Here is an 11301-nt window from a genome sequence, read left to right as displayed (position 1 = left end):
GTTGTGAACTGATCCGGCTATTTTGGGGAACAATTTGGAACTATGCCCAAAATAAAACTGTGCATAATCTTTGATCTAGCAATTTCACTGCTAAGTCTATATCCCAAAGACAGCAAAAAGGGGAGAAAGTACATATTTGTACAAAAATATTTACAGCAATTCTTTTTGTGGTAGCTAAGAATTGGAAACCAAAGAGGTACCCATCAATTGGAGAACAACTAAACAAACTGTGGTATATGATTGTAATGGAATATTATTGCACTATAAGAAATGACAAACAGGATGATCTCAGAAAATCCTGGAAAGACTTACATGATGTACTTTACTGATGTAATGTGAAGCAAACAGAACCAAGAGAATGTTACCCACAATAATAGCAACATATTGTTCGATGAAAGAATTGGGAACAATTTAGCCAATCTCAGCAATACATGATCCAAAACAATGCCAAAGGACTAATGATGAAGCATCGTATTCACTTCCAGAATTGCCTCAATATTGATGGAATATAAATGGAAGAATGCTATTTTTATTTTCTTTTTTTCTTTTTTTTATATTTTATTTGAGCCTTTTTGTACAAAATGACTAATATGGAATTAATTTTGCATAGCTGAAAAAAAAATAAAGTCCTCTTTTAATTCCAAATCTAGTTTTGATGGGAGATTTTTAGGCATTGCTGGTAGAACTATTTGGGGGTAAGAGGCTTGGTAGAGATGGAAGGAAAGAGAGGAAATCTTCCCTTCCTCCTCTCTGATCTCTTGATCAGCCAGGACATGGATGGCTTTAGTCTTTTAAGCAGAGTAGGATTCCTGTGGTGATGGTCTCTGGAAATTGTGATGTCGTGGAAATCTCCTCCCTTTGGTCAGTTGATTCCCCGAATCCCAAATTCAGGAACTCAAAATATGGGTTAAAAGTGAAAGCTAGAGGCAATGATTTCTCAGGATTACTAATTACTGATCTGTGCCCGGAAAAGAAAAGAAAAAATCAGAAAGAGTCCACAAATTGAGATCTCTAGAAAACACTAGCCCCAGATTATGAATTAACACATGTCTCCCATGACCATTTGCTTCTGCTATTGGCTAACAGCATCTGTTGGTCTTCCTCACCTTGTTTTCCTCTGTCAGGAACTACAAGGAAGAGGAAGTACTGGGAAGTGTCCAGAAGAGATTAAAGGAACTGTTTCTCCTCAGAACTATTAGAGGCTAAGAGGGGAAGGTGCTTCCAATAATCCTGGCTTATTGACCCAGTCAACCAATCAATATAAGATTGGTTATATTTGATTATGTAAAATTAAAATATTTTTGAACAAGCAAAACCAATGCAACCAAAATTATAAAGCAAGCGGAAAACTGGGGGAAACTTTTTTGCAACAAATATCTGTGATAAAGGCCTCCAGGCCTTTATCCACCACCAGAGACTCATCAAGGGAGCCCATGGTGTCCTCTCGACTGGGTGCACGGGCCTTGCCAAGGTGACAAGTGAGCCCATACAGTTCCATAGAAGATGTTCTGAGCTAACAAAACTCACACTATTTTCTCAAATGCACTGAAGGATGTACACAGTCTATGTAAATCTTCTTCCCACACAGAGAAAAGTGCAACAAAGCAGCATGATATAGTAGTCTTGGATTCAGAGGGATCTGAGTTCAAATCTTTCCACTTCCAGAGCTATGATCCTATAAAATTTTGACAGACTGTTTCTAGCATCAATGATAGAGGGACCATGAAGGGAAGGTTCTTGGAGAAATATAAGTCTTCCCTCCTTCCTCTCCCACTGTGGAATATTTTGGATAATCTGCCCGTTGTGGAAGAACCAATTTTTTTGCCCTGTCACCAGAGCACTGATCCTGTGAGGTCACAGGGGAGCCGAGTCTGAATCTTGGCTCTGCTGATCTTGCCTGGGTAACCCTGGACAGGTCCGCTCCCCTCTCCGAGTGTCCCTCCTTTCATCCGTACGATGGAGCAGGGCTACATGATGTCCGAAGTCCCTTCCACTTCTATCTCTTAATCAGGAATCAATAAGCATTGATTAAGCATTTGCTGTGTACCAGACCCAGGGATTCAAGGACAAAAATGACACATCTCACATTGAGAAACTAATCTTCTGTTAAGGGAGGGGAGCCGCCCATTTATGATCACATACAGAATAAAGGCAAATGATGGATTTCTTTTATAACAAGTGATCATTGATGGATTTGGGCTGGACCTGGCTGGATTCCTGCCTCTGATCACTAGGCTGTGTGCTCCTCTGGCCACAGTCAGCAGAGGGCGCCTGCTCTGTCGGGAGGGCCGGCCCAAGCTGGGAAGACCACAGACAAAATGAAGTCATGGCAGCTTCTCCTCTGCGGGCTCTCCTCCCTGCCTCTGACAGGCTGCCAAGCCAGGAGGCTTTAGCTCTCAGCGGGGGCCCTTCTGCCTTCCCTGGCACCAGGGGCAAGGACCTGATCCTTGGGGGAAGCAGGAGCGGGAAAAGCCTCTCTGAGCGTTTCTGTCTCCCCCCCCCCACCAGATTTGCAGCCACCAAAGATCTCACAGGTGATAGAGAGGAAACCACCCCCATCAGCCCCTGGAGGTGCGAGAGCTCAGGCTTTGCTGAGTAGCTGTTGGCCCAGTTTCTTCGGGCTCCGGTCACCCTTGGGTGTTATCTGAGTTATTTGAGTGAGAACAGCTGCCCCATCCTCGGAGGAGCTCCTCCTGCCGCCGGCCCCTCTCTCAGGATTCCCATAGTCAAACCCCAGGTGAGTTACCTGCTTTCTTGGATGTGGACCCCAGGGGAAAGGGGGCAGAAGGGAGAGTTGTAAAGAGAGTCGAGAGCTGTCCAGGGTCAGGCAGGTCTGCAAGAGCGTGTACATGGTGCTGGCCAGCCTGCTGGTGTTTGTCGTCTGCTTCCTGCCCCTGTATGTGATGATCCTGCTGAACTTCTTCCTGGGGTCCATCGAGGAAAATTGCTTTTCCTAATTTTAGTTAGAGGTCAAGAGGAAGGAATACAGGGGGTAGGTGTGTGTGGGCCCCTAGCCGGGTCCTAGAGTCTGTAGTCTATAGATTCAGAGCCGCCTCCCCCAGCTCTTTCCCTCGAAAGAGTCTGAAAGGTCATCTTGTCACTCACCCTCTCAAGTCAGGGTCTTTTGACTCCTTTCCTGCCAAGATTCCAGAGAGGAAGAGAACCTGAGAAGGTCTAGGATGGAACAGAATTTAAGAGAGACTCGGAAATGCCTTCAGAGGCAGAAGCTATTCCCCAGTGTCTCCAGTAGCTACAGTCAGAGGCCCCGAGTTCTAATCCTGTCTCTGGAGGCCACTTAGTATTTATGGATAAGTCACTGAGCTGGTCCTTTCTAAAGGGGGAAAGTCAGATTGAGCCCCTGCTTCTCCACCTGGGATCCCATCCCTGAGATCATTCATCCCTCTACCAGCAACACACTGAGGCTCAGAGGGTGGGGGCCAGAGCAAGGGAGAAAGGAGGAAGGAAACAAGCTACAGGGAGAAGGTGCGTGGGACGGAGCGGGAGAGGGAACGTTGAAGTGTTTTTCAGTTCAGCCGTTTTGTGGCATTCAGATTGAAATGGTCCCAGGAAAGTCTGCTGCGTTATGTTATTCTTCTATCGTGGGAACCCCCCTACAGGGGAACAAGATACTCCCGTTGTGACTTTTCCCATTACAATGAATGATGGTGCTTCTCTCTCCTTGGGTAGATTTCTGCATGAATGAACGTATCCCAAACCTGCAACTCGGCACTCAGCTCCCCGGCAGAGGCCTACATCTACATGACTTTCTATGGCCTCCTCTTCCTCTCCGGGCTCACCCTCAACATCCTGGCCCTCTGGGTCTTCTGCTGCCGGATGAAGAAGTGGACAGAGATGCGGGTGTACATGGTCAACCTGGCCTTGGTGGACAGCGGCCTGGTCCTACTCTTCCCCGTGGTCATCTACTTCGCACGGGTCAGCTGCCTCGAGGCCCTCTCCTGCCAGGTGCCCCAAGGCATCTACCTGGTCAATTCGTACATGAGCATCAGCATCCCCACGGCCATCGGTGTGGACCGTTACTTGGCCATCAGGCACCCGCTTAAGGCCAAGGCGCTCCGAACCCCGGGCCGGGCAGCCATCGTCTGCGCCTTCCTCTGGCTCGTGGTCACCGGCCTGTTGAGTTTCCGGGTCGTGTGGCAGCTCCATGACGGCACCTTCTGCTTTTGGAAGATGTCGAAGATCCATGTGTCCATGGTGGTCCTCTCCCTGCTGGGATTTTTTATCCCCCTGGGGATCCTGGTCTTCTGTACGTTCCAGATCGTGGGCAGCCTCTGGAGGGTGCAGAGAAGAGAGCTGTCCAGGGTCAGACAGATCCGCAAGAGCATGTACATGGTGCTGGCCAGCCTGCTGGTGTTTGTTGTCTGCTTCCTGCCCCTGCACGTGACGATCCTGCTGAACTTCTTCCTGGGGCCCATCGACAAGTTCCGAAAGGTTTTCGTGATTGTCAGTTTTCTTGCCAACACCAACTGCTGCCTGGACGCCGTCTGCTACTACTTTGTGGCCGAGGAGTTCCAGGAAATGACTCCTTTCTTCTGCCTCCGGTGGAAATGCCGCAGAGCTGAGGCCCACCAGGACCTGACGACGTGCACGACCCTGATGTAGGCCGGGTCTGCCGCCCCCCAGCTTGGCAATGTCGGAGGCTGGATTTCTCTCCCGTTGCTCCCTGGGCCGCTTCAGCTCCCTTAGAGAAACCTGGTAATGAGCCCAAGAATCACAGTCCCCCCCCCTCTCCAGGTGGAAACCCTGACTCCTGGCTGGCCAGGAAATCCCTTCTGCGAAGGGGACCCTAAGGCAGAAGCTGCCACAAATCTGTCTAGAAGAATGGACTCTAGAGCCTGGGAACCTGGGACTCTTTTCCTAAGCTGAATGGGGGAAGTGTGCTATGGAGCAGCCATCAGGGGCTGCGGGGCCAGGTAACGGGTGACAGGCTGGACTAGCATGTGCACGGAGAGTCTGCCCTTAGCTTTGCTTTTATCCAATTGGTCTGCAGGAAAGAGCACAGGGGACTCCAGAAGGGGGTGGCTCCACCTACAGCAGTCTGGAGCTGACCACCCCATGTCCACGTATCTTCTTCCTATCCTACCCTCTGGCCACTGCTCCCGTCTCTCCCATGGCTCTGGAGCTGGGTTGATCAGCCAGCGCTCACCATGACACAATGTCAGCCACTTCCCTGCCATCTTCCTGGTATACCTGGCCCTGCCCCCTCTCGACTTTGCTGCGGGACCAGTAAGTAAATCAACACTACCGTTCCTTCCAGGAAGAGTTTGTCAGCTGCCCATCCCATATCATCTTCCATGTTTTTGCTTTTAAATAATTATTTCCTCAGTGATGGAACACAGTGGTTAGCTCATAGTAAATACTTAATGAACGCTTTTAGTTCATTCATTCATTCACTCATTTATTCACATAGTAAATGCTTAATAAATGTTTCTAGTTCATTCATTCATTCACTCATTTATTCACATAGTAAATGCTTAATAAATGCTTTTAGTTCATTCATTCATTCACTCATTTATTCACATAGTAAATGTTTAATAAATGCTTTTAGTTCATCATTCATTTACTCATTTATTCACATAGTAAATACTTAATAAATGTTTCTAGTTCATTCATTCACTCACACATTTATTCACATAGTAAATGCTTAATAAATGCTTTTAGTTCATTCATTCATTCACTCATTTATTCACATAATAAATGCTTAATAAACACTTTTAGTTCATTCATTCACTCATTTATTCACATAGTAAATGTTTAATAAATGCTTTTAGTTCATCCATTCATTCACTCATTTATTCACATAGTAAATGCTTAATAAATGCTTTTAGTTCATTCATTCATTCACTCATTTATACACATAGTAAATGCTTAATAAATGTTTCTAGTTCATTCATTCATTCACTCATTTATTCATCTCTCCTGGTCCTAACATTCTTGGCTATAAGGTCCTTCTGCTCTACTATTCCAACTCATACAGCCCCGGTTCTTGGTTCTAAATCAATCACTAAATATTTCTCACACACCAACTGTGTGCTTGGTGCTGTGCTAGAACAGTGAATGAAGTACATCACCTCCACAGTTCTTGAATGATTTATCTCTTATCTCAGAAGTTCTATGTTCTAGATGTCATTCATTCATTCATTTCATTCATTCACTCAATCATTCATTCAATGATATTGTATACGCTCCATTCTTTCTGGGACTTAATCTAAAGTCCTTCCCATTTCTAAAGTTCCCTGCTCAAAACGTGGTTGGCCCAAGCTCAAGGACTGAGCCATTTGTAAGTACAATTTTAGCTCTAATCCAAGGTGGACTCACAGACACGCATCCTTGCTGCTTGTCAAGTGTCTGCTTCTTTCCCTCACCTTCAGTGCCTGGCACAGTGCCAAGAACATAGTAGATCCTTTATAAAACAGTTCTTAATTGATTGATTGACTTAGGACACAGAATATAGCCTGGCTGAGTTGAAATATCGGAGCACTGAATGTCAGGGCAGGGAAAGATCTTAGAACATAATACAGAATTTCAGAACTGGGGGAAACCGGAGCCTTATCTTGCCCAGAGCACCCCCACTTCTTCTACAGATGACGAGGGGAGAGGACTGCCTTGTGGACACACAGTGGGGACTTGTGTGACTCTAGTCCCAGCCAAAGAAACAGAAATAGTGGGACAGGAAATCTCCGGACACCGCCCCTGGGACCTTTATCTCTTATCCTCTTTGACTTTAACCTTTAGAGGAAGAGAGTTAACCAGGTCTGAGATCCTAGATTCAAGTCCCGACTCGGCTCCAGCTTTTTTGAGTCACCTTAGCCAAGTCATTCACTTTATTCCCTTGGTTCTCACATGTGAAAAGAGGGTAATAACACCACAGGTCCTTCCCTCACAGCACTGTCATGACAGACAGATAAGACAACGTCTGCGAGGTGCGTGTAAAGGGTCAAGGGCAGCACTGTTTGCTTTAGTTCAAAATCGAGCCTTGTGCATCCTGTAGTAGGATGAACCCCCAGCTCCCTACTTGATCCTGTGTGACTTTTGGCAAGTCAAAACCTCTCTGAGCCTCACTTTCCCTCTTGCAAATGAGAAGGTTGAATGAGTTGCTTCTAAGGTTCCTTCTAGCTCTAAATCTAGACTCCTCTGGTGACAGTGAGGGGAAGCCACTTAATTTGTCGGAATCTCAGTTTACTCATGTATCTCAATATGGCCAATGTGGTCATTTAGAGCTTGACCTCACATGTATATTGCTGCCTTCTCGGTGGAGAGGAGACGGGCAAAAAGGAGGAAGAGAATCTGGAGCTCAAAATTCTGAAAACGGCATGTCTACAACAAATTAATTTAAAAATCTATTCTTAAAACCTCACTGAAATTTTGTGGGAGGCATATAAGAGAAAAGAGGAAGCTGGCTCTGGCCAAGGGGTTGGGGGGAGGCAGGCCCTGGGGCGGGGGGGAGAGGGGTGGACAAGAGGGACTTCCAGTTCCTTCCCCAGCTCCTTGCCCCCCGAGCATGGGAAAGCCCTTCCCAGAAAGCACTTGGGCTTTGTTGGGTTCAATCCAATTCAGTCCATTTATTGTGTCCATGAGGACGTTCTCTGAGAGGCAGGAGGAGATATTGAGGATAGCCAGACACACTCATACACACACGCAGAGTGTGTGTTTCCCTGGGCCAGGTGATGAGTAAATGGAGGCTGGAAAATTACGGGAGAACAGAGGAGGAGTTTCTGTGTTGGGCTGCCAGGGATGGGAAGAGAAAGAAGAAGAGGAGGAGGGGAAGGAGAGAAAGGGAGGAGGAAGAAAAAGAGGGAGAGGAAGGGGAGGGGGAGAAGCAAGACAAGCGGTCACAAATCGAGGGCGGAGGTTTGGTCCAGGCTGGGAAGGCAGTCAGGAGGAGGAGGAGGAGAAGGAGGAAGAAGGAGATGACAGTTCAGTACTGTCCTATCACTTCGGGTACCACAGTTTGGCCACCAGTTCCCCACTTCCTCCTTTTCTGGTGTTCTGTTGCACCAAAGAGAGCCCGGTTTGGGAGGAGGGAGCCCTGTCCCTCTGGCTCTGCTTCTTGGGGGGCCGTGCCTCCTGGTGCTTCTGGACCCAGAGGGACACAGGCTTTTGTGCATCTGAACACTTTCCTAGGTTCCGAACACTTTCCCAGGCTTGCTTGTGATTCTCCTTCACACGCTCAATGGCCTGGCTTTGGCATCGGCTGGCAGACCCTCTTCCCTGGCCCCTGGTGGCTCTCCAGGATTGTTATTTTGCTTTAGGCTGAGAGTGTTCGTCCCTGTTGGACGCTGGGTCTCAGGGACTGTGAGCTCCTCACCCCCCTGTGCCTAACACAGTGTTATTCCCCTAGCGCACTCTAAATAAAGGAGTGACCTTGGACTTGTCACCTGTTTCACTGACAGTCAGTACCTACCCTGCTTTCTCAAGGTTTGTCTGAGACCTCAATGGTCAGTCGGGGCAATATAGTCATGGTAACTGGAGGCACGGCTGGAGCCGGGGAGAAAAGTCTCCCCCCCGCCCTGTCCCAGGTCCTGTCTGGCGGAGGGGGATGCACCAGCCCCCCACAGCCCCCCACAGTCCAAGAAGTCCATGGCCATGTGACCCTCTATCCACACACAGAAAAAAATAGAAGAACTTGCCTGGATTTGAATCCTCCCTTGATTCCCATTCAGTGTGTGGCTGCCCTCAGTGGGACTCAGTTTCCTCAAGTGGTAAAATGAGACATGCAAGTCAGATCATGGATCCCACAATACTGTCACAGGTGAGGTCAAGGTCTAGAGTTCAAAGACATCTGGCCCAACTCTTTCATAGTCAGTATGGAAAACTGAGGCCTGGGGGGTGGAATAAAGAAACTTCCTCAAGATCAGATGGAGCAGAGCAGAGATTCAAACACCCATCTTCTCTCTGTGATGTAAACTACTTTTCTTAATTCATTTTTTTCATTTAAATTTATTTTCTTCCCTTTTTACTTTGCCCTGCCTCTTCTCACTAGGGGAGAAAAAGGACAAATAAACCCTTTGTTAATAAATATGCAAAATCAAACAAAATAAGTTCCTATGTTGGCTCCATTCAAAAATGTGTGTTTTATTTTGTCCATGTATCCCATCCCCTCTCTGCAGAGTGGTTAGTGGGCTTTCCCATGCTACCTGAGGTGCTGTTAAATGTTTAACAATCAGTCCTTTGGGATGAAGCTGAATCTTTATCTCCATCACTTTCTAAATCAATCAACAAGCAAACAAATAAATAAATAAATAAATAAATACAGAATAGTAAGTTAAGCCCTGGTTTATACAATTTTGTCAATTTGGAGGCAGGATTCTTACATGAAAATTTAACAATTGGCTCTCACAACCCTGTGGGAACTTTCCCCAGCACGCCCCCGACGGTACCACACTGCTGAGGAAACTGAGTCCAGACTTGCCCAAAGTAAGCCAGGCAGCCCTACTCACAGCCCGGTGGTGGCCCACGGTCTGCTTCCTGAATGCTTGTAGATTGACTCGTTGACTGAGGGGGAATGTGATGTGATGGGGAGCGACAGGAGAAGGGCCTACAAGCTGTTGCCTGCGTCACTCCTCACAGTCACCTTGGAGGGAGGCCCCTCACGTGAGAGGGTCTGTGCAGGGGCCAAGGTCGGCCACGTAGTGGCCAGTGATGAGCTGGCGTGTGGAATCGGCCTCCATCTCTGGGACTCAGCGGCCTCATCTCTGAAAAGAAGGGCTCAGCTCAATGGTCCTGGAGGCCTTTTCCAGGCAGACATTCTGTGCACCGGCAGTTCACGGGATCGTCTACCATGAGCCCCAAGCACTTGTAGGGGTCACTAGGTCCACCCTCATTTGACAGGCGACATATGGATTGTTTCCCTCTTAGAATCTAAGTGCCTTGAGGACAAGTGCTCTCTTGCTTGTCAAAGTTCATCCCCAGCACTTAGCACCGGCTAAGAACTCAACAAATGCTTAGTAATAGTTTAATAAAATAAACTTAATAAAGTATAAATCAATATTAATAAACTCCATTTATTCATTCATAAATGGGGAAACTGAGGCTCAGATATTTAAATGACTTGCCCTAGGATCACACGGCTAGTAATCACCTGAGGTGAGATTCAGACTCATGTCCAAATGCCCCAACAGGTGCTGCTGCTTATGGGCTGGGGGATGTCCACGCAGTGCCCCAGGTTGTATTGGTGGGTAATTTGGATGGAGGCTGGTGGAGAGGCAAGTTTCCATGATCCTGTAAGTGACTGATAACATCACAAAGGGGACTAACCGTAGGACATTTCTGGGAGTATCACTTCCTACTTGATCTTGGTCTCTCCGTCAATAAACATTTACACAGTCCCTTCTGTGTGCAGGCTGAACATTTTTTTTTATTTTTTAATAATTTATTTATTTAATGATTTACAAAGAATATGCAGGGGTAATTTTTCAGCATTGACCTTTGCATAACCTTTTGTTCCAAAATTTCTCCTCCTTCCCCCCGCCCCCTCCCCCAGCTGGCAGGTAAGCCCAGACATGTTACATATATTGAAATACATGTTAAATCCAATATATGTTTACATGTTTATACAGTTCTCTTGCTCAGGCTGAGCATGTCAAATAACCGAGGCCGCTGCAGGAGCTCAGCAAATCCATCCACTTCAGGGTTTATTGCACAGCACGTAAGCTAAGTGGACGTGGTCACTCATACAGGAAGGGCTTTTGTTCAATTTTCGTGCTTGAAGAAGACCAAAACCCCATCACTATGTTGGGGTCAAGCACCGGGGTATCTGACTGGCTGATCAGAACAAGGCAAATAGAAGATCTCTTACAGAGATCACCCATTGACGGTTAAGGGGGGCTTTCTCTAGATCAAGATATTGCAGTTCTGCTTCCTCCTGGAACACGGCTCCTTCTTTGGCCCAGCACACCACGCCAGGGGGTCCTGTGCCAGGATCTCCCATAATTGATGCTAAAGTTCTGCAGCGAGATCCTGAGAGTGCCCCTGTATCCCTTCTTCTGACCTTTGAGACTACAGGGTCAGTCCGTCAAACTTGCACTTTCTGAGGTAGAGGTTGAATCCTGGCAGTTTAGTTTGGGAAAGAACTTCGGTATCTGGTATCTTTTCTTGCCAGGTGATCTCCAGAATCTTCCTAGGTGACTCAGTTTCCTGGCATGGCGCTGTCCAGATTTCACAGACCACAGAACCAAGGTCAGCACAACGGTTCTGGAGATCTCCAGGGGGGTGGTCAGTGCAATAGCTCTCCTTCCCCGCACTTTCCTGCAGAGTTTCCCAGATGCAGAGTTAGTTCTGGCA

The 11301-nt window shown here is 47.2% G+C and overlaps 1 protein-coding gene across 1 annotated transcript; it reads left to right on the top strand.

Annotated features, from left to right (window-relative positions):
• Positions 1–245: 245 nt before the first annotated feature.
• LOC100921444 (G-protein coupled receptor 35) lies at positions 246–5424 on the top strand. The gene is made up of 2 exons (XM_003770506.4): positions 246–2737; positions 3688–5424. The coding sequence occupies exon 2, from the start codon at positions 3700–3702 to the stop codon at positions 4618–4620; it is 921 nt and encodes a 306-aa protein (XP_003770554.1). The 5' UTR covers positions 246–2737; positions 3688–3699; the 3' UTR covers positions 4621–5424.
• Positions 5425–11301: the final 5877 nt, after the last annotated feature.

The sequence above is a fragment of the Sarcophilus harrisii genome, chromosome 4 (genome assembly GCF_902635505.1).
Source record: "Sarcophilus harrisii chromosome 4, mSarHar1.11, whole genome shotgun sequence".
Taxonomy (NCBI): Eukaryota; Metazoa; Chordata; class Mammalia; order Dasyuromorphia; family Dasyuridae; genus Sarcophilus; species Sarcophilus harrisii.
Note: the sequence above shows the minus strand (reverse complement) of the source record. Positions and strands in the feature narration are given on the sequence as shown.